The 21,014-nt window shown below is 39.6% G+C and overlaps 1 protein-coding gene across 5 annotated transcripts in view; it reads left to right on the top strand.

The window, feature by feature from the left end:
* The window catches only part of RCL1 (RNA terminal phosphate cyclase like 1), a 61,392-nt gene extending 42,313 nt beyond the window's left edge, over nt 1-19,079 (top strand). For 2 of the 5 annotated variants that reach the window (XM_081279708.1, XM_081279707.1), the window contains 4 exons: nt 150-275; nt 3,815-3,971; nt 8,211-8,314; nt 18,204-19,079. In XM_081279708.1, the coding sequence (XP_081135834.1) occupies nt 150-275; nt 3,815-3,971; nt 8,211-8,314; nt 18,204-18,354 (538 nt within the window). In that variant the 3' untranslated portion in view covers nt 18,355-19,079. Of the gene's footprint in view, nt 1-149; nt 276-3,814; nt 3,972-8,210; nt 8,315-12,479; nt 12,531-15,934; nt 16,036-18,203 lie in introns of all 5 variants that reach the window. The other 3 variants (XR_014020427.1, XM_081279706.1, XM_081279705.1) reach the window with 3 other exon arrangements.
* Nucleotides 19,080-21,014: the final 1,935 nt, after the last annotated feature.

Here is a 21,014-nt window from a genome sequence, read left to right as displayed (position 1 = left end):
GTACTATAAAGTTAAACAATGAAACACAGTTGGAAAACTGTGTTACAACTGTATGTTATTACAGTTCCAAAACACTTTGTCTGCTTTAGAACTGACTTTCTTTTGTCCTGGAGCCCAAGGAACATGACACCCTTAACTCCAGATTGCAGGTACTCTGTACGTGTATCACCTCAGATGGCAAACCGGATCGTGGATTCTGCAAGGGGCCTCCTCAACAAGTTCATACCTGATATCTATATTTACACAGATCACATGAAAGGAGTCAACTCTGGGAAGTAAGTGTCTTCATTTTGGAACCTACTTTTGTAGCTACCTTTGGTAGCTACATGTCTCTTCTGGGTAAAGTTAAAACTGCCAGCTCTGAGGTTGGGTAGCAGGGGAAGAATTATTTCAGAATTAATTTCCTTCCAACTTATTGCTTCTATCACCAATAGGCACTTCTGAGTCACTGTCACTTGGAAAACATCCCAGTGGCTAGGGCTAGGAGCTTAGGGTCTAGTTCTTAACCGTTGGGGATTAAACCTATCTATTAATAAAAAGTGACTTAAGCTTTAATTCCATCTACACTCTAGCCCAACAAAAATTTAAAATGAACAGATTCTTACGCCCTGAACAAATAACAGTACAGGGGGAAAAATTCTCTGTCATTTACCTGCAAGTCAGCTTCTTTCTCCATTTGTAATAACAACACACCTAGATCCAGAGAAAGTTGTTATTGCAGATTTGAATTGAGTTTACTTAAAGCCTTTGGTAAAAAATTTAAAAAACTAAATATAAACTGAAATTTTAAAAAATAGAAAAAAACTTGAAGGAAAATTAAAATGAAAATAGAGAAAAAAAATGATCTGCGTAATGCCTGTTTTGGGTTTTGTTTGTATATTTAGAAACTGGGAAGGTAGGGAAGCAATTGAATCCATTTTTGTTTATTGCCTACAAAAAATTCAAGGAATAGCACAGTGAATACCTCCATAGCTTCCTATTGCTTATAGTTATCAATGAGTGTTTTGCCACATTTACTTTATTTCTTTGTGGGTTTTGTTTTCCTGTTTTGCTGAATCATTTTAGTGTGAGCGATGGTGTCATTACATTTTGAATCTGAAGTTTTTAGGTTGTGTCTCCTAAAAATAATGTGAAGTTGGTTATTGTGGGTCAAAGTTAACTTTTTCTTAAGTGGTACCATAGCTGATCCTTTTCACAGTTTTTCCACCCAAGGTCTATTTTAACTTAGCAAAAAGAAAAGAGGAACAGTGGGGAAAGGGGTTAAGTGTGAGTAAAGATCTTTGACCTTGGTGAAGGTGATTTCAGAAATATGATGTTGGCTCATAGTTCAAAGCAACAAAGATGGTGGTGTCAGAGGTCAGAGTTGGGAAAGGATTTCTGTGCAAAGCTGGGGGTTGGGAGAGTCAATGATGTCTTAAACTTTGATTTATTACTCAAGTATCAATAGTATTTTCTTTACTTACACATTGAAGGTAGTTGCTACAGAAACAGTGCCTGCCTGCTATTGCTGTCCCTCCCCCACTCCCATCTTGGCTGTAAGTCTGGAATTATGTTGTCGAGATGTTTTCTGGAGAAGGATTGCAGAGGGCTAGGGAAGGACAGGTAGCTGCAGAAGCTGTCCAAGTGGCCTGATCCTGATAGTCCTTTTTTTTTTTTTTTTTTAAATCTGGTTGATAGTTTTAGCAATAAGTGGGCAGGAATGAAGCAGAGCAGGCCTGAAGTCCATGCTGATTGTTACCAGCTATAGTGGAGTTTTTAATAATGCCTCTGACTCAGCTGACCCTAGTGCATGATCAAGTTTCATGCTTGCTAACAGTGAGTAGAAAGAAGCCTTACTACATATGAATCAAGATGTGGACATGATATAGATCCATGGGTCATTGACTCCATGCTCCATTTGCAAAATGACATAAAACCAATGTATGAGTTAAGTTTGTGTTTGATTTTCTAAATTTCCAGTTAGAGATAACAAATGCTGATCTTTTTTCTCTGGTTTTAAAATTAATGAAGTCATGGATGTGTATTTTTCTCTTCTAATTCAGCGAAATATCCACAAGTTGGCTTGTTCAAATATAGGAGTGAGTTTATTTAACATCACCTACCATTAGAGATGAGTGAGAATTTATTCTGTGGCCATGGTCCAGGACCTAGAGGGCTGGCAATTTTTGGTGGTCTGTGTCAGTGCTATGACTAGCATGCGTATCAGTTCACTGTGACCCATTTTTACTCTCAGAGTAAATACTTTGTTTCTTAGCCCTTTCCCATTTGGAGGCTCTCCTTTTCATCTATACCAATGCAGATAATCAGGTCACCTGATGGCTTGCTGCGTTGTCAACCTAACATAAATTAGGCCCAATAATGTACCCACCCCAAATTGAGGGGAAAATAAGAGTAATATACATAAAGCTCAATGTATATTCTTTATATATTCTTTATTTTCTCTAAAAGTTGCCTAATATACTATGTGAGCTGAGTGAAGTGGTGTATACCTGTAATCCTAGCACTTGGGAAGCTGAAGCAAGAAGGATTGCAAGTTCAAAGTGACTTACAACTTAGCAAGGCCCTAACCAAATTAATGAGACCCTGTCTCAAAATAAAAAATGAAAAGGGCTGGGAATGTGGCTCAGTGGTTAACCTAGGGTTCAATTCCCAGTATCAACAAAGAAAACAACTAAGTGGAACAGTACTGATTTAACCACCTTAAAAAATTCACATGGAAAGGAAAATTTGAAAATGCAGGTCAGTGGGTTAAAGCAGCAGTATCAGCCTGTCTTCTGGGTCTCCCTCCCTTCCTCTCTTTTCTGGTTTTTTTTTTTTTTTTGCATTCTACTTCCTCTGTGATAAGCTGTGTGCCATCACCCTCCTCCTCCTGGTCAAGTGACTCAAAGGCAACTTGGGGTCGTGCTAGAATTTTTAGGCATTTCTGATGGTGGGTAATGTTATCTTGTTAAACATGAGTCAGAGTGCCCTGAGCCTTTGCTTAAGTGGGTAAGTTGTTGTGCCCCTTTCTCTTAGCAGGTGTTACTAAATATTGACTGATTAGATGATTGAATTAATTGAAATTATTTTTTTTTCCCCCCTATGGAACTGGGGATTGAACTCAAGACCTCACACACCCTAAGCAAACACTGAGCTACATCCCCAGTCCTTTTTTAAATTTTATTTTGAGGTAAATTATTCAGGCTGGACTTGATCTTGTGATCCTCCTGCCCCAACCTCCTGAATACCCAGGATTACAGGGATGCACCACCACTCCTGGTGACAATTTAATTTTCAAATAACTGGTCAGTATAGTTCTTCCACATCGTGATCTCATATATACTTAAAACCTTATTAATGTCATAAATAGTTTTTCTCAAACAAATAATTTTGGCTAGTTTTCTGTTGGACAAACAGAAGGTACTTCATGAGCAATGTTGAGTTGTGTTGAAGAAAGCAGGTCATTTGTTGTGATTGCAAGTCACATGTGACTGCTGTTGGGAGAACTATATCTTTCTTGATACTTGATAGCCCTTGAGGTTATCAGGTACTGTTGATTGTTACAAACTCTCACAGTAAGAGCTTTTGCAGCTAAGGAGGGGAGGGAGTGGAGGGCTAAGAGGTAAAGCAATGCAAACTTACACCTCTGCTAGTTTTGCTTTGTGTGACCTCACTATGTCATCTGTTATTTCCAGTGTAAGCTACAGGCACTCTAATGCTTCATGCAAACAGAAGGAAGCCTTAGGACACAGTGCCATCCAAAAGATGTTTCTGTTCTCTACTTGCTGGCCCATGTACCTTTACCAACTAAGTGTCTGTGTCTTTGAATCCCTAGGTCTCCAGGTTTTGGGTTGTCACTGGTTGCTGAGACCACCAATGGCACCTTCCTCAGTGCTGAACTGGCCTCCAACCCACAGGGCCAGGGAGCAGCTGTGCTTCCAGAGGACCTTGGCAAGAACTGTGCCAGGCTTCTGCTCGAAGAAATCTACAGGGTATGTCCTCAGCCTCTGCGGGTGCTAGGAGAAGAGTAATCAGGGAAAAGCAGTTTGGTGTCACCCATTCTTGGTGTTCTCCAAGGGCTTAAGCCAAGGAGTTAATCTGTACCTATTTATTAAACAGTTTAGTATTAACTACAGCAAAGAAGTTTTAATGGGGGCAGAGAAAGAACTGGAATAGGCAAAAGAGTGAAGGTTAAAAAAATAAAGCAGGTAAGGTGAGACTAGTGACTAGTATACTGCCCTGACTAGACAGATTCTATCATCTCCCTTAGTTGTTGCCATGTGGGAATGGGGACTCCTTGCATTCAGGATTTTCAAGAAAAAGTGGAAATCTGGCTTTGCATGTGACCATTGATTCAGTATAAATTAATGCCAGCAGGTTGGATTTTACAATCTATTCTAGAGCATAGATGAATGTCTAGGGAAAGCAGGCCAGTGTCATACCATGGTGGGCTTTGGAAAGCGCGAGAACCTGGGGCAAAGAAAAGACAATACAACGTTGAGGACAGACTTCAGCTGATTATCACTTTGCTTCTGCACCTCTGCTGATGGGACACAGCTCAGATCAACCTGCCTTAGTGACCATCTTTCTATGTTAATCCATGCATGCAATGTGCACATAAGCATGCATATACTTTTATTGATTCCCCAAAATAGCTGAGGCGACCTAAAGTAAGGGAAGAAATTGTGAGGGAAGAGAAGATGATGGCAGTAGGAATAAGAAGCAGCTGTCTGAAAGTACATTCTCCAAAATGCCATGTACTAGGTTAGAAGAGTGTCATAAACCTAGTACCAGAATTTTGATCAGTTGTACTCTCTTTTGCCTTGATTCTGCCTCAAAAAGACAAAACCCTTCCCAACATGTGCAGAGTGCAGGCCAGGTTCTGAGGGATGGTAGGCTCCACATTTTTGGGCTAGACACTAGTAAGAACATAATCCAGATGGCTTGGCTGTCGTCTCCCTTAGTTGTTGCCATGTAGGAATAGAGACTGATTGCACTCAAAATTTTCAAGAAATCTTGAATATAAAATCTGTTGGAGGGTGTTGAATATTTGTAAATTCTCTCTCTTTTCCATCTAAGGAGCTTCCATCTTACTGTTTATGTATTTCGTTCTGGTTTTTAGTCATCTTTGTGGTCTCCAAGGAAGTTGTATCCTGTTTAAAGTAGCAAAAATCACATCTGAGCCAGTGAAATAAAATCGGTTAAGTGGGTACACTGGTGGTTTTGTTTTTCTTTTAATCCTACCTTTTGCCACTGGTTCAGTTTATTAATCTCTATAGTGCAGAGGAGCCTGGATTCTGGTTATTGCTCCCTTGAAAGGCCTTACAGTGAAAGACAGTTTACTGTCATAGTCTGCTTCCCTGATTATGCCAGTGTTCTTGAAAATATCTCATTGGTCACAAGGTGAGATAAGTGAGAATGAACTGTTTCAGAATTAATTAAAATTTCCAAGTCCTAAGTGGATTTATGTAATAATGTTCATCTAATTAAAAATGGAAGACAGAGCATTATAGCTGTACCCTGTGGACAGCGGCTCCACCCCCTCTTCTTGCCTCACAGTGGGACCATAGTGAAGGAAGGAGGTAAAATTCTCCTCAAGGAGGAAGTGTCCTGTCATGCAGTCAAGATCTGCTGCAAGATTTTTGGTGCTAAATCAGTTCATTTTTTGATACTAGCTTTGGTGATAGTTTTGAAAGATGGGTAGTAGCTAAAAGTTTGAAAGTCAGTGATGAAGAGGTTGATCTTCCAGTTAATTAATTTGTGACATTTGCCATCTATACATTGTGAGAGGCAAAAAGATGCATGTAATATGTGTGTACTCAAGCTCGTTGTTGAATTATTTAGGGTTACTTTACCTGATCCTGTGGTGGCTGACCAGCCCTCCCTTGGACCATGGGCCCTTTTCTCTTCCTTTCTAGTAGACCTTAGGAGAATTGAAAGCGTCACATTTTAGAGCAGTCTCAGGGAGCCCACAGGCACAGCTGGAATGAATTATGAGCCTTAGGGTGAAAGCACAGCCCACCAGTCCACAAAAGGAAAAACAATCTGGATTAGGCCTCCCCCCCCCTTTTTTTTCCCTTTACTCTACTTAAGAGCTTTACTAAACCATTTTGTTATTTTTTGACCAAATTTGTTTTGTTTTAATCATTAAGAAAACTTCTTTGTGTGACTATAATCTTTACTTGGTAAAATAATATACTTCATGCTTTTTAAAGTAATTCTTTACAGATCTGTGATGCAGTATGATTTGAATGAGTAATAAAAATCCACCCCTTTTGAAGGTACTCCTTATTTTTACCAAAATTTTAAGCCTCTGACCCAATTCCTTTGTTTATTGATTGTTAAGCCCCTAGATTCTGTACCAGACTTCCAGGAACTTCCCTCCTGTCCTGCCCATCCCATCCCACCTCACCTCACCTCAGACCTGGATTATACATGGACACTGGCCCAGAGAAGTCTTTTCCAAATCCTCTCCAGCCTCCTTTGCAGTCTAAATATCCCTCCAAACACTGTGTTGATCTCTTTGCTTCTATGTTCAGGGACCTTCCCTGGCTTCTCACTTTCCTGAGATAAAGTCAGTACTCTTAACCCAGTTAGGAAAGCCTTTCCTCAGTCTGGCTACCCCACCTTCCCCCTACGGTTGTTCCACACTGGCCCTGGCTCATTATTTCCCATTGTCCTGCTCTCCCTCTCCAAAGCCTATTCATCTGTTCAGGGACAGTTCAAGTCCCTGTTTATCAAAGCCTCCCTCTGGTATTGGGTAAGTGGCAGGCAACCTATCCCATGCCTTGGCATCTTGTAGCCCCCACAACTTCCTCCTTGGTATCCTGCAAAGGACCCTAACATATTTATTGCATTAAAATATTGGTCCAGTATCTAATAAGAATCAGTTGAGAATGGTGCAATAACAGCATAGTGATAGGAAGCAGAGCCCGAAGAGAACAGTTTGATTTTAGGCAGTATTATGAAAGGGCGCAAGATCCGTAAAACAGAATTAATTTTGTTGGTGAGATTTCTGATTTTGTTTGGAAAAGGAACTTTTGTCCTAAATTTTGCTGAGTGAGATAAACATAGTTCCCTATTCTTTATTAGGTAATTGAGGAAGAGCAATACATTTTAATTAACACTAGCAGTAGGATAACCCCCCTTATTTCCTATGTTCTTGTCAAGGTTACTAAATGAAATCTGACAGCCAGAAAATGAGTGTTTGTACCTGAGAACTGATTTATTTCTTACCCTGCATGCATTAAAAAGGAAGGGAATGTCCCCCATGAACAGTACTGACTGGCCACTTATTCTATTCAGAGTCTAACCTGGGACAGCAGCATGCCACATGTGACCTGTGCAAAATAGGTAGAAATTCTAGGTCATCCTACATGCCCTGTGTACAATATAAGGTTTAAATTGTTGCAACTAAAGTTAACCTGAAAGAATGATCTGAAATAAAGACATTTTTAAGACAAGTTTAAATAGCAGTAATGCCTAGAAGCAAATTGACTGAAGTGGTCGAGAAAATGAACAAAAGAAGAAAGGCAACCAAAGCAGCTGTGTCTTGGGAGGAAATTTTTGAAGAGATTCCTGTTCTGCTTATTTGGAAGAAAAAAGAAAGAAAATGGGGAGGAAATAATGTATAAGTAATAAGTATGGAGGGATGTCACAGTAACAGTTCTCCAGTTTCAAGGTACTCAGGAAGAAGTAAAGAAGAGAATTAAGAGCATGACCAGCAGATTCTGAGTGGTTGGAATAAGTGTAGGAGTAGGGTTCTTTAAAGGGAAAGCTGCTTTTATGTCGGGTTGACTGTGTTGTTTTGTGACAGACTGAAGAAATATAAACATAATGCACTTAACTCTGAAATTAACTGAACATTTCTTTGAATTTGCCTTTTTTCCTTATACTTAATAAAATGATGTCTCACTGCTATTCAGTTACCAAGGGAAAGTTTCATTTTTCACTAGATTGACTTCAGGAAATTTGAATGTTATCCATTCTGATTATCTCAGCTTTATAATTGCTTTGCTGAATTGTTAGTTTAACTTCTTCATGTTAGTTGATACAGGGTTTACTCTTATAAGACCTGTGTTCTGTTTTATTATTACTTGAACGTTGTAGTCTCCTATTTAGTACACTCTAACATTCTGAGTGTTTCTGGGTTTTCCCTCATTCCTTCTTTTGCTGGTTTTCCATTTTCTGGTTTGTATAATGATTAATCATTAAAGTGTTTGTGTTTACAGGGTGGATGTGTGGACTCGACAAATCAAAGTCTGGCTCTACTGCTAATGACCCTTGGACAGCAGGATGTTTCCAAAGTTCTGCTAGGACCACTCTCTCCTTATACGTAAGTTGTTTTCTTTCAACTTCATTATTCTGTCCAGTTTAATTTTCTAATTGTAGAAATGATAGAAATGTTGCCCTGCGCATAGCCCATCATATGACCACCTGCTTAAATGAACTGGTAGTTGCTGCTCACGACCTGATGGTTTTTTTTTTTTTTTTGACGTACAAGGATTGCTGCCTTCCTCTCCTTACCCACTTATTTCCATGTAACGGAAGTTACAAGATATTTATTGAGTAGTAGTTCTTTTGTCTGTGCTTTAGATTTTGCTTCAATTTTAGAGGTTGATTTCTGGTTCTATATAGTTTGGATTTTGTTCTTAGTTTAAGTCCTTCAAATGGGCTGTCCTTCTCTCCAAAATGATAGGTATTAGCTGGCTAGAAATGATGAAGAAAGGCAAAGTTTATAGTAATATTACTAGACTAGTAGGGAAATTGTAGTGGGGAGTTTGGCAGTTGGATGCTAGCAGAAATTGACTGCTGAGGTAAGAAAGCAAACAAAAAGAGAAGCTAGTCAGAAGACTAATTATGAAGAGCACAGTACCAGAAGCATTTCCCATCAATAGTGAGATTGCTGAAAACATCCTATTGGAGTACTTGACTTCATTTGGCATACTCATGTGCTTATGTACTTCATGATGATTATATGTCCATCTGTGGGTGATAAGTTGGGAGGGAGAATACTCAGCTAGATATGAGACTGAACTGTCCTTTTTCGGTTATCATGGTACCGATGCTGTATATCTGAAAGGTACAGTACTGTGATAACTGAAGAATGGTGGTGCCATCACGTTGAGAAAAGGGCAAGAACTATGACAGGGCAGTGCAGCAGTGAGTCCTTGCTTTGGGAGCATGACAGCCAAGGGACTAAGATTCTTTTGGAGGCTTTATTTTTATTTTTTGGGTTAGTGATGGAAGGTCTTTTTGGATCAAGAAAATAGAAGAGAGTGCATTCTGTTAGCAGTGGGGGATGACTAACAAAAGGGAACTGGTGAGCAGCACGTTATCTCCTGATAACTTGTGTAAAGTATTTCATGGGACAGGAAACCTGAAATTGAGTAATCCTAAACGACATGCTAACACCAGTAGTCAACATTGCTAAAATAGACATGGTGAAGCATTGAAGAGGAGGTGAAGGCTGGGAATATAGCACCCTAAATGCAGATATTCACTTTTCATCAAAATTTTGCTAGAAGTGATACATAGCTGTGTGACTGCCCCAAGCCCAATCCACTTTTTAGATAGCGTCTTTGCTGCTTTCCCAGGCTCTGCTTCAGGGGCAGCAGAAGGCCTCACAGCTTACACAGCAAAGAGTTTTTGTCCCAAAATGCATGTGGTCCTTGTGCATGGGTTTTGGCAGAACACTATGTGAAAATGGAATATATGTTTTTATTTATTTATTTTTTTAAAAAAAATTGTTTTTTTCCTTTTGGAGATTTTTTTCAGTTTGGCTCCAGAGATTAAACAATCTTTTTAAGACCATTGGAGATGGCCAGGATGTGACTAGACATTTTTAAAGGTTCCTGTATCCTTCTCAGCACATCCTTCACCAAACATTAATTGCAGTGTCTTGTCTTCCAGAAACCTTGCCTAAATTACTGCATGTTCAGGAAGACAATGGTCTGCTCTGAAAGGAGTATGACAGATTGTAAGATTATGTGTTTTGAGACCTGGCCTGTGACTTGGACACATTCTTATTCCTCTGCTTTACCTGCCTCCCAGGGATTCATGCAGAGGGCTCTGTTTTGGGGTAGGAACAGCAGCCTCTCTTCTTTTTGATAAGCTAGTACAGAGAGGGAAATAGAGAATTTATTTTCAAGAAAGCTCTGTTTGTGTTTGGATACTTTTTGCCCTTAATTACTGTGGAAGGCTCCAGTGGCCCATAGTGATGAATGGTAAAGGTAGAACCTTATTGGCATAGTCAACATCCTACTTATGAGGACAGTCAAGGGTAAAATGGGGCAGAGCCCATTTTCAGTACCAATAGGGGAATCCATTGCCAGTACCATTATGGTAGAGGGAACAGATTATTCTAGTTGGAGTCAAAAGTTTTGGAGACCAAAGTATCTCTCTCATTCATTTTTCTCTTTTGCAGTACTGGAGGTTGAACTCTGGGTGCTTTTCCACTGGGCCACATGCCCAGCCTTTTTATTTTTAATTTTGAGACAGAGTCTCCCCCAAGTTACCCAGGCCGGCCTTGAACTTGACTCTGCTTTCGGAGTAGCTGGGATTACGGTGTTCCCTAGTTCACATAGATTTTTATGTTCAGTTAAAATTATAGAAATCAGTTTGGGGAAACCTCACAATTCTAAAGAAAACCAGAAGCAACATCTTCATTGGTTTAAAAAAATGTATTTCTTCTGGCAGTTTGCATATATTTTGCTTTGTTTAAGTAGTTTTTTTAAATGTCTATTTACAGAACACTGGGATTAAGAAGGGTATTTTTTCTTTCAGTGCTACTTTCAGTCCCTACCTGGAAAGTAAGATATCTGTATCCCTCCTGTTTTCTTTTCTCACTCTCTTGCTCTGGGAGGTTGCTGTTGATAGTTTTATTGTACTAGTCCAAAAAGTAAGTCTACATGTGAAATTCTCAAGGAAGGCAAGAGAGATTATTTTTCATCAGAGTAAAATAGTACTGGATTACACACTGGTATATGGAGAATCTATTTGTGTTAAATTTGTTGGTGGTGGTTTTTGTTTTTTAAAATGTAGTTTAAAATTGGTGACACTGGTTCTACTCTTGTACTTAAAAAGCTTCGTTTTGTAGTTTAGGGGAGGATTTATACTTAATTTAAAAGTTGGATTAGCAGCAAGAAAAATACATACCAATAAACATCTTAATTAGTGTTTTTAGAAATTGTGACAGGTGACTGAGATTACCAGAGTTCCCTGTGAATGCCTATGCCAGACCTTGGAGTCCAGCCACAAGTTCTGGATTTGCCACAGAGTGTTTGGGGGACCGTTGGTGTGGTGTTCAGCATCTATAAGCCAGGCTCTGTAGATAAGATGAATGGTTCTGAAATCCTGGGCTCATGGAAAGGGAGTGAGGCCTAAGTGAGGTCAGGTAGTTAGTGCTCCTGGCAACATTCCTGAGGAGATAGTCAGTTCTATTACCAAGGTTCCTGCTTGGGCACCTCCTCGCCCTACCCTAGTCCATTCTCCTAGTCAGGTCACTTTGAACACTAGGAGGTAAACTTGCTTTGGGCAATCCCAGGACTGAAGTCAGCAGCAAATTGTCTACTCATCTACCTACAAATCTATATCCATTGATTTTTAAACATGAGTAACTTCCTGTAGTCCTCTTACTAAGCAAATTATGTGTATCTTATTTACTATTCCCACAAATTCTGAAAAGTAGAGGTTTATTAAAAAAACAAAACAAAAACAGTGCTTACTGTGAGCCAGATACTGTTTTGTTTCTTTTTTCTTTGTGGTGCTGGGGATTGAACCTAGGGTTGTGCATTGTAGAGAAACACTGTACCACTTAAATCCCCAGCCTTCAAATAATGTTTTACACATTCAGTTCTCAGCATAATCCTATGGGGGTGGGTTAAAACAACAACAACAACAATAGGTACTGCTACTATATGCATCATCTTACAAGTGATGGGATTGAGGCACACAGAGGTCATGTCATGTGCCAGGGTCACACAGACAGGAAGTGGGGTTCAGATCAGAACAGCTCTATCTGGAGTTCCTGTTTCCTTTAATCACTGTGCTCTTATGTAAGAGCTGGGATTCTCTCCATTATTGGACTCCCAGCTCTTTGCCTGAGGCAGGGTGCCATGAGAGTCTTCGTTTCAAATTCTGCTGTAAAACTATATCCTATCTTTAGTTGGAAGTCTAAAATAGATCATAGAAAATAGTTTTTTTCTTAACTCTGACAAATAACTTCTTCCCATTACTTGTGGAAGTGCTAGGGAGCTCGAGCCCTCATCATTTTTAAACTCTTGCGATCAGGCTGCTTGACCCGCCCAGAACGAAGCTCAGCAAATGAAGATCAACAGATTGAGAAGCTTCACTGTTCCTGGGTGCTCACACAGTGCCCTTTCCCTTACATTTATGAAGTGCTTTACAAATGTTGTGATGCTCTATCACCTTTGTTAATGTTTGAGCCTCAGAACATATTTGGCATGTAGTAAAAAACAAGTAATGCCCTTACTTTTCAGATGAAAACGGAGACATTGTGGCCTGATCCTGGCCAAACTCTGCTTGGAACTGTGAGTCTCAACAATGCAGCCTGCCTTGTTCTGTTTCCTGAAGTAATCATTTCATTCTTGGAGTTGATGTTAGATAAGCTTCAGAAACACACCACAATATATTTAAAAGCTTCCATGTAATGACTACAGCAGATTTCTTTTCCTACTCCCAGTTCTTTCTCCTTAACCTCTTGAATAATGCCTTACATACCTGTGTTGTGGCTAACCCCAACTCTTGTCTGCCCTATATCCAAGTATCATGGAAACTGAGTGGTTTGGTGGAGCAAGAGGCAGGGCCTTCTGTCATGGTTTGTGTCTGTGGAACTGCCAAAGAGAAAGCTGAGCCCATGATTGCTTTCCCTTCGCTAACATGCTTCAGAAGGGGTCCTGGTAAGAGGGGTTGTTTCTAAGGGGCAGGACCTGGCAAGTCTTGGGTAATTGGGATTCAGTGGGCTAATGGCCATGAGTCTGATGGCCCTTGCCTGTTGACCAGCAGTGGTAATGGCAATGGGAACAACCCACATTTTGAAAATATGTGAAAATTTATGTCTGTGCTCCAGAATTTTCTAAAATCTGCTTGTTAGATGGATTGGAGATTTGCATAGAAAAGTTCATTTTTTATTTTCTGAAAATAAATCACCTCTGAAAAAAATAAAGCTTCTTTCCAGACATAGTTCTCCGAGTCAGGAGTAAAATCCTTCACCCAGGAGTTTCATAGTTCCAGTTGTCTAAAATGGCTCTACTGAAAGGCTACCAGCTGCACTGTGCAGGTGGTCATCAGTTGAAGGGCAGTGTTGCCCACAGTGTGTTGTAGGTCCCTTTGTCCTGCCATGTGGTTGTACCTACGAAGTGTGAGTCTGCAGTATGTGCTATGAGAGCAAAGGAAAAAGAAGTGTTGTGAATGGGGAGGCAGCCTGGGGCTGTGGAGAAGGGTTTGGGAGCAGCACCGGTTCAGGCTTTGTTCATCTGCATGCAGATCTGGGTGAGTTTGTTCTTCTCTTGGTTTCCATTTTCCTAAGAAGGCTGTTTGTTGGAATTTACCATCATCCCTGGTCATTTCTCAGATTCTAAGCATTTTTGCTGTTTAATATTCCAGCTACTGGAGACTTAGGGAAAATGGATTGGAGATGGGGGGAAAGACATTCTGAAATGTACCTTAATCCAGTTTCTTCTACAGCCTTCCTTAGACAGGCAGAGAGGTTGGCAGAACATTATGTAAAAAGTCAAACCGACTTTGCTTTCTCTAACTGTTCCAAAGGCTACAAATACCCCAGAGCTGTAAATACATAGTCCTGCATACCCAAGCCTGTTTCTCCCATCCTCCTCCAAGAGATCAAGCAAGCTGAGGCCCCTCAGGAGTTCTGCCAGCTGGGGAAGGTGTCTGGCTTTTCAAGCACAGTTAAATGATTCAGAGTGAAGTAGGCTGGGTAAGGCCCTGGGAGCAGAGAGAGCCCTGGGCCTATGTTAGTCCACAGCAGCAGTGAAAGAGAGAACAAGCTGTTTTCTCCTTGGAATACAGATGAGTGGGTGAAACGGCTGGCCTTTTCTGTGTTGCTGCCAGCTGGAAGCTTGGCCCACAGATGTGGCCTGTTTTAGTATGGGTTTGATGTGTTTGTTTTCTTTTTCCCTAGGACAGGGTGAGGGAGGTGATGGGATGAATGGAGAGAGGGGAGAAATTTCAGTTGGTTAGGAAGACAGAAAAGCCAGCAGGGGGAGAACGGGTTTCCTTTAATTGCCAAAAATGTTGGAAGTCATTTCTCAAAATCACCCATAACTTCTAAATTCTATTCAGTGCCTTTTTATTGAGGACTTAGATAGTGCCTAAGGTATAATGGATTCCATCTATAGAGTAGGTCATTGATGCTTTTATATAATTTACAAAGGGAGAGGGGACAGTTATGGACAGAACTGTATGTAAGCATTTAATTAGACACCAGAAACAGAATGCTGGGGAAACCCCAGAGGGGAGGGGAAATCCCATAGGGTAGGCATTGTTGACTAAGGAATGCTTCATAGAAGAGTTGATGCTATTTTAAAGATGAAGGTGAGGCTGTACATTTCTGGGTGGAAGGGAATGAAAAGAAGTGGAGCGCTTTCTGTGGGCTTGTACACTCACCTGAGCTCTGGTGTTCCAAGGTAGTTGCCGGTTTGTCCCTTTGCCCCGACACACTGGTCATTTTCAGCCAGATAGGATGATGTTCTTTCCTCCTTGTTGCCTTTTGCTTCCTTTGACTAGATCAGAGGCACAGAGAGGGAGGAAAAATAATTGCAGTAGACTTATATTTAGTTTGGCATAGACTGAGTAGGGTCGAGAACCAGAATCAGTATTTTTTTTTTACTTCATAAATATGTATTTATTTATTAATTTTTTTTTATTTATTCTATGTGGTGCTGAGGATCGAACCCAGTGCCTCACATGTGCTATGCAAGCGCTCTACCACTGAGCCACAACCCCAGCCTGATATGTATTTATTTATTAACAACTTTATTGAAATATACATACAATGCAGTTTACACTTAAAGTGTATAATTTATTAGTTTTTTTTTTAAAGCAGATTCAGAGTTGTGTAACCACAACCTAAATTTAGGACATTTTCATCACCCCCAGAAGAAAAACCATGTGCCCAATTGTGGTCACTTGTCAACCTTACACTCTTCCCCACCCCAGGCAGTCACTAATCTACTTTCTGCCTTTGTAATAGATTTGCCTGTTGTGGTCATTTTATATAAATAGAACCATACAGTATGTGGTCCTTTTTGATTGGCTTTTTTTGCTTAACATACTTTCACGTTCATCCGTGTTGAGCATGTGTTAGTACTGTTTCTTTTTATGGCTGAATAATATTCCATTTTATTTAAAATAAATCATTTAAACATTTTATTGAAATAAAAAACAATTTTATCTGAATAAAAACATTTAAATAAAATTTTTTAAATGTGAATAATAGTCACACTTTATTTTTCTATTGATCAACTGATGAGCTTTTGGGTTGTTTCTACTTTTTGATTGTTGTAACTAATGCTGTTATAAACGTTTGTGTATGAGTTTTTGTTTTTCCCTAGGACAAAGTGGGGGAGGTGGTGTGTTTGTTTTCATTGCTCTTGGGTACATACCTCAGAGGGAAATTATTATGTCATATGGTAGCCTTTTGTTTAACATTTGGAAGAACAACCAGTTTGTTTGCATGGCAGCTGTACCATTTTACATTCCTCCAAGCAGTGTGTGAGGATTCTAATTTCTTTACTTCCTCACCCACATTATTGTTATTGTCTGGCTTTAGTGTACCCATCCTGTTTGGTATGAAGTAGTATCTCATAATGGATTTTTTTTTTTTTGCGGGGGGGGGGGGGTGGTCCTGGGGATTAAACTCTGGGGCATTTGACCACTGAGCCACATCCCTAGCCCTATTTTGTATTTTATTTAGACATAGGATCTCATTGAGTTGCTTAGTGCCTTGCTTTTGCTGGGACTGGGTTTGAACTTGCGATCCTTCTGCCCTAGCCTCCTGAGCCTATGGGATTAGAGGTATGTGCCACTGAACCCAGCTTATAATGGTTTTGATTTCATTTCTCTAATGACAAATGATGTTAAGCATCTTTTCATATGTTTACTAGCTATTTCTATGTCTTTTTAAAGAAAATATCTATTTAGATCTCTTGTCCATCTTTTAGTTTTTAATTTTTTAATTTTTTAACAAAATTATTGAGTTGAAAAAGATCTTGAATATTCTGGGGACCAGATCCTATCAGACATATGGTTTGCAGATATTTTCTTTCATCCTGTAGGTTGTTTTTCTACTTTCTTGATATTGTCTTTTGGTGCACAGAAGATTTTAATTTCAGTGAAATTCATTTCATCTATTTTTTTTCTCTTATTGCTGTGCTTTTGGTGTCATACTTAAGAAACTGTTGCCTAGCAAAAAGTAATGAAGGGGGGCTGGTGTTGTGGCTCAGTGGTAGAGCGCTTGCCTAGCATGTGTGAGGCACTGGGTTCGATTCTCAGCATCACATATGAATAAATAAAAATAAATTCCATTGACAACTAAAAAATTATTTAAAAAAAGTAATGAAGGGGCTTGGGTTGTGGCTCAACAGTAGCGTGCTCGTCTAGCACGTGTGAGGCACTGGGTTCGATACTCAGCACCACTAAATAAATAAATGTCCAACTACAACTAAAAATATACTAAAAAAATTTTTTAAAAAAATAATGAAGATTTATCCCCCCCCACTTTTTGGTAAGTTTTATCTTTTTAGCAATTACAGCTTGGTCTTTGATCCATTTGAGTTTATTTTTCTGTGAAATGAGGAAGGGTCAACTTCATTCTTTTGCTTGTGGGTATCTGGTTGTTTCCACAGCATTTTTGAAGAGATCATTCTTTCCCAATTGAATTATCAAATTGCCCTTAAATATGTATTTTTTTCTTGACTCTATTCCACTGGTCTACATGTCTAGGATCAGCATTTTTTACAGCCCCTGAAGTGATTCCATGTACAGTGAAGGTTGAGAATTATCTGGATGGGACATGGAGTTTGGGTAGTTTGATAGGAAGGCAGCATAGTACAGGTTTTCTGTAATATTCATTAAAGAAGCTAATGCCACTATTCTTCCCCAAACCAGTGTTTCCCAAATTTGCCTGATAAGAATTGCCAGGCATGCTTACTAATAATAGCTAGTTCTTGGTAGGAGGGTGGGGAAGGCAAGTTTTTGCCTATTTGTGACTCAGGGCTCTTCCACATGGACACCTGCTCCCTTTTGATTGCAAGTTGATCAGAACACAGGTTTAGTTACCTCTCCAAGTGAGTCTTATAGTCAGGCTCAATGAGGTAGTGCTGAGTCTGCAGTGTCACCTCATAGAGGGCATCCTTTTAGAGGCCTGTATGCCCACACTGCCTACAGAATTGCCATTCCCAAAGTCATCTTGGGATGCTGTTAACACTCTGTGTTAAGTGAGATTATAAGAAACAACCTCCTGAATCTTATTTGCCATGTTTACTGTGAACTCTTCCATGACCATATTATTAAATATTGCCTTCTGTCAAATATGCATAAATACAGTTATACCAATATCTTCCCCATCTGTATTGTTTGCTTTATTTAAATTACCATTGTACTTTTCAAAAATATTGAATTTATTTATCTTGTCTGTACTATTAGATCAAAATCTTCATGAGGGAAGAATTTTTATTTTCATCTTTTCAGGTGGCCACCACCTTCCCTAGCACCAAGAACAATGCCTGCATGTAGTTGTAGGCACTCAATATTTGTTGAGTAAACAGAGGGGAATTATTGGGGAACGAAGGGAGAACTTATCTAAAAACACCAGAAAGAATCATTTTGCTTGTCTTTCACATCATGATGCTGTGAATCATTGAATTACATGTTTCTGTCTGCATGGACCACTCAGAATTATCACCATATGTTCATACTCTAACGAAAATGTAGGACTAAATGGTTTATTTGTTGTGGATGTCATGGATTAACTTTTGTTTTTTCAATTAAACTTGTTTTGTGTGCATCTCTGTAAGCTAAATCCTTTTTGGAAATTAGTAGGCTATAAGTAAATACTGCTTGATTAGAAACTCTTAATTTCAGTCTTTGTATTTGGTCTGAAAATTAAAAATTTGAATTCTAGGTATGGGGAGGGAGAGGAGAAATTTAAAAAAATAAATCCCTTTTTGTTTGTTTGTTTTTAGGATAGAATTTTTGCGGCACTTGAAGAGCTTTTTCCAGATTATGTTTAAAATTGAAACCAAGCCGTGTGGTGAAGAACTTAAAGGTGGGGATAAAGTGCTGATGACCTGTGTGGGCATTGGCTTCTCCAACCTTAGCAAGACTCTCAAGTGATACTGTCACAAGATAAAGCCCCATTGCCTATAGAAGCTGCCAAAGACACCAAAGGGACCAAGTCCACATGTATTGATCCAGAGCAGGATAGCCACTTATATTAAGGATTTCCTACTAAAATATCAATATGCAAATAAAAGGCATCTCTCTGCTGTGTGGATTCCAGTTATTTCTTCAGTGGCATTAACATTCCTTGGAGGCCTGGTGGAAGTACATGTTCCCTGGCTGACCTAGAGGAACAGTGTCCTCAAGACATGATCACGCTTCTAAATCAGTATCACAGAAGCATTCTGTACTTTTTCAGCTCACATTCATGGACTTCTGGGCTGCAGCTATCTTCCAGACCTGTGGAATCTGTTGCCTTTCTTTCTGCAAGGACCCACCTCTTTGACCGTGGTATCTATTGTAGGGATTAAATGCAACAATATGTGTGGGAGCTCTTTATGTGTCCTGCAGTGCCATGCAAATGTCTGAAGTTGGTATAGTAGACCATTTTATCTCTTGTCTTCTGACTGGATTGCTATCATGAACATATGCTTTTCCTCGTCTGCTTCATGGTGTGTATGAGGAATGGGTAGCTGGGGTGTTGGGGTTGAGCAGTTATTGGGTGTTTGGGATGTCTTCTATATACCAAGTGTGCTATACTATATTTTATTCTTATAACAGCCCTATGATATAAATTTTATTATCTCCAGAAGAAAATTCAAAATGCGTGTTTTGTTCCTTTGGTATTTATAATGTAAAAACGTAAGATCTCCTTCCCAGTGTTGTAATTGGTTCAGTGAATATCAAACCTTTGGTGAAATGCAGTGAAAGAATCACAAAAAAAAAAAAAAAAAAAAAAAGTAAGATCTTCTGATTTAAAGGTCTAAGTATAATGAAGTCAGCATCTGGGATTTTACCTGTGCATAAGCTGATAAGGTTGATTACTGTTTCATGGATGCTAAAAGAAGACATGAAAGTCCTGGGTCAGAAACAGAGAACTGTTGTACTCAGCACAGAAAGCAGTATGAGCTTCTTTTTTATATTGATAGCACCTATCTCACAAGTCCCACAGTGAACATGAAGGGGCCCTTCTAAATGCAGTGCATAATTTGGAAACTCCACCTCTTTTTTTAGCAAGACTGTTCTTTTTTCTACCTGGAGACATTACTTCATCTCCCAAGAATATTTGCTGCAAACATAGTTCTAAGAACGGATTTGATAAAGGCTTCCCAGTAACCATGTGCAGAAATACTCAGGACCCATGGTAGATTCTCCCTGCCAACAAATAGGTTTCATATTTTGGTATGTATGGAGTTGTGGTTGGTAGCAGGGGAAGGGTCTAAGGATATTCTCCACCTGGGTGGGCTTTGCAGAAAGGAATGGTCTTTGCCTTACCAATGTTTCTTGGTACCATTTTTTTAAAAATCTTTTTTGTTAGTGAAAAAGGCCAATGAAAGGCTGTGTTCTGGTGAGCATGGGATGTGGGAGATGTGGAGATGGAGAGCTAAGCTTGGGGAAGGCCTGGCCATATGAGCTGAGGCACTCTACTGAAAACTTTAAGTATTGTATTGGTGTTCTCTTGGTGCATAACAAATGAACTCAGACTTAGCAGCTTATAGTGATGTCCATTTGTCATCTCATAGTTCTATAGGGTGGAAATCTGGGTAGGTTTTGTTGAATTTTCTATATAGGGTCTCACAAAGCTGATGTGAGAATGTCAGCTGGATCAGACTCTCATTTGAAGACTTCAGGAAAGAATGTGCTTTGAGCTCATTGAGATTGTTGACAATTCAGTATATGTGCTTAAATCTCTACTTCCTTGCTGGCTGGCTGCTGAATATAATTCTCAGCATATAGAAACTCCTCACATTTCTATTTACTTGACTGTCTTCATCTTCAAGCCAGCAATGGTGAACTGAATCCTACATATTGCTTTTTTTTTTCTTTTTTTTTTTTTTTTTGGTGGCACCAGTGGTTGAACCCAGGGGTGCTCTACCACTGACCAATATCCCAAGCTCATTTTATATTATTTTGAAACAGGATCTCTTGCCTGAGTCACTGAGATTATAGGCATGTGCCACCATGCTCAACTTGAATCTGACTTCCTCTTGTGATGCCAACTGGAGAAAATATTGCTTTCAGGTGACTCATAGCAACAAATTCTACCCTGGATAATCTCCTGGTCTTAACATCAGCTGGTCACAGCAGTGTCTAGATTACGGTTTGAATAAGCAGGGGTTGGAAATCACAGATGGCCATCTTAGAATTCTGCCTACCACGCTGATATCTTAACTCAGACCTACCCATATAGAACTCAGATATAGAATGAAGTAGCCACATTGCTTGGACATGTCTGTTATCTGACAGAAACCTTCTGTCCTTTGGCACAAGACCTGGAAATGATACCTCCGGTCAATTCAGGGTGGCAGGTTCAGACCAGACAGGTCATCCCAAGAAGTAGAGAAGATGATATGTGCTCCTGCCTACAAATCTGATAGTATGTGGTGGGGAAGCAGCCCTCCATGTGGCACACCTGCTTCTGGAATTGGAACATTGGGTGGAAGTGATGATGGAATTGCTTAGAAAAGGAAAAACTTAATATTTTTTAAATAGCTTCCTCCCAGCCCCTATTTTAATTCTCAGGAACAGTATTGTTCCTCGGGCAGAAGCTACCC

Source organism: Spermophilus citellus (genome assembly GCF_964194105.1).
Source record: "Spermophilus citellus genome assembly, chromosome: 2".
Taxonomy (NCBI): Eukaryota; Metazoa; Chordata; class Mammalia; order Rodentia; family Sciuridae; genus Spermophilus; species Spermophilus citellus.
The sequence above is the reverse complement of the archived record's forward strand: the minus strand, read 5'-3'. Positions and strand labels throughout refer to the sequence as shown.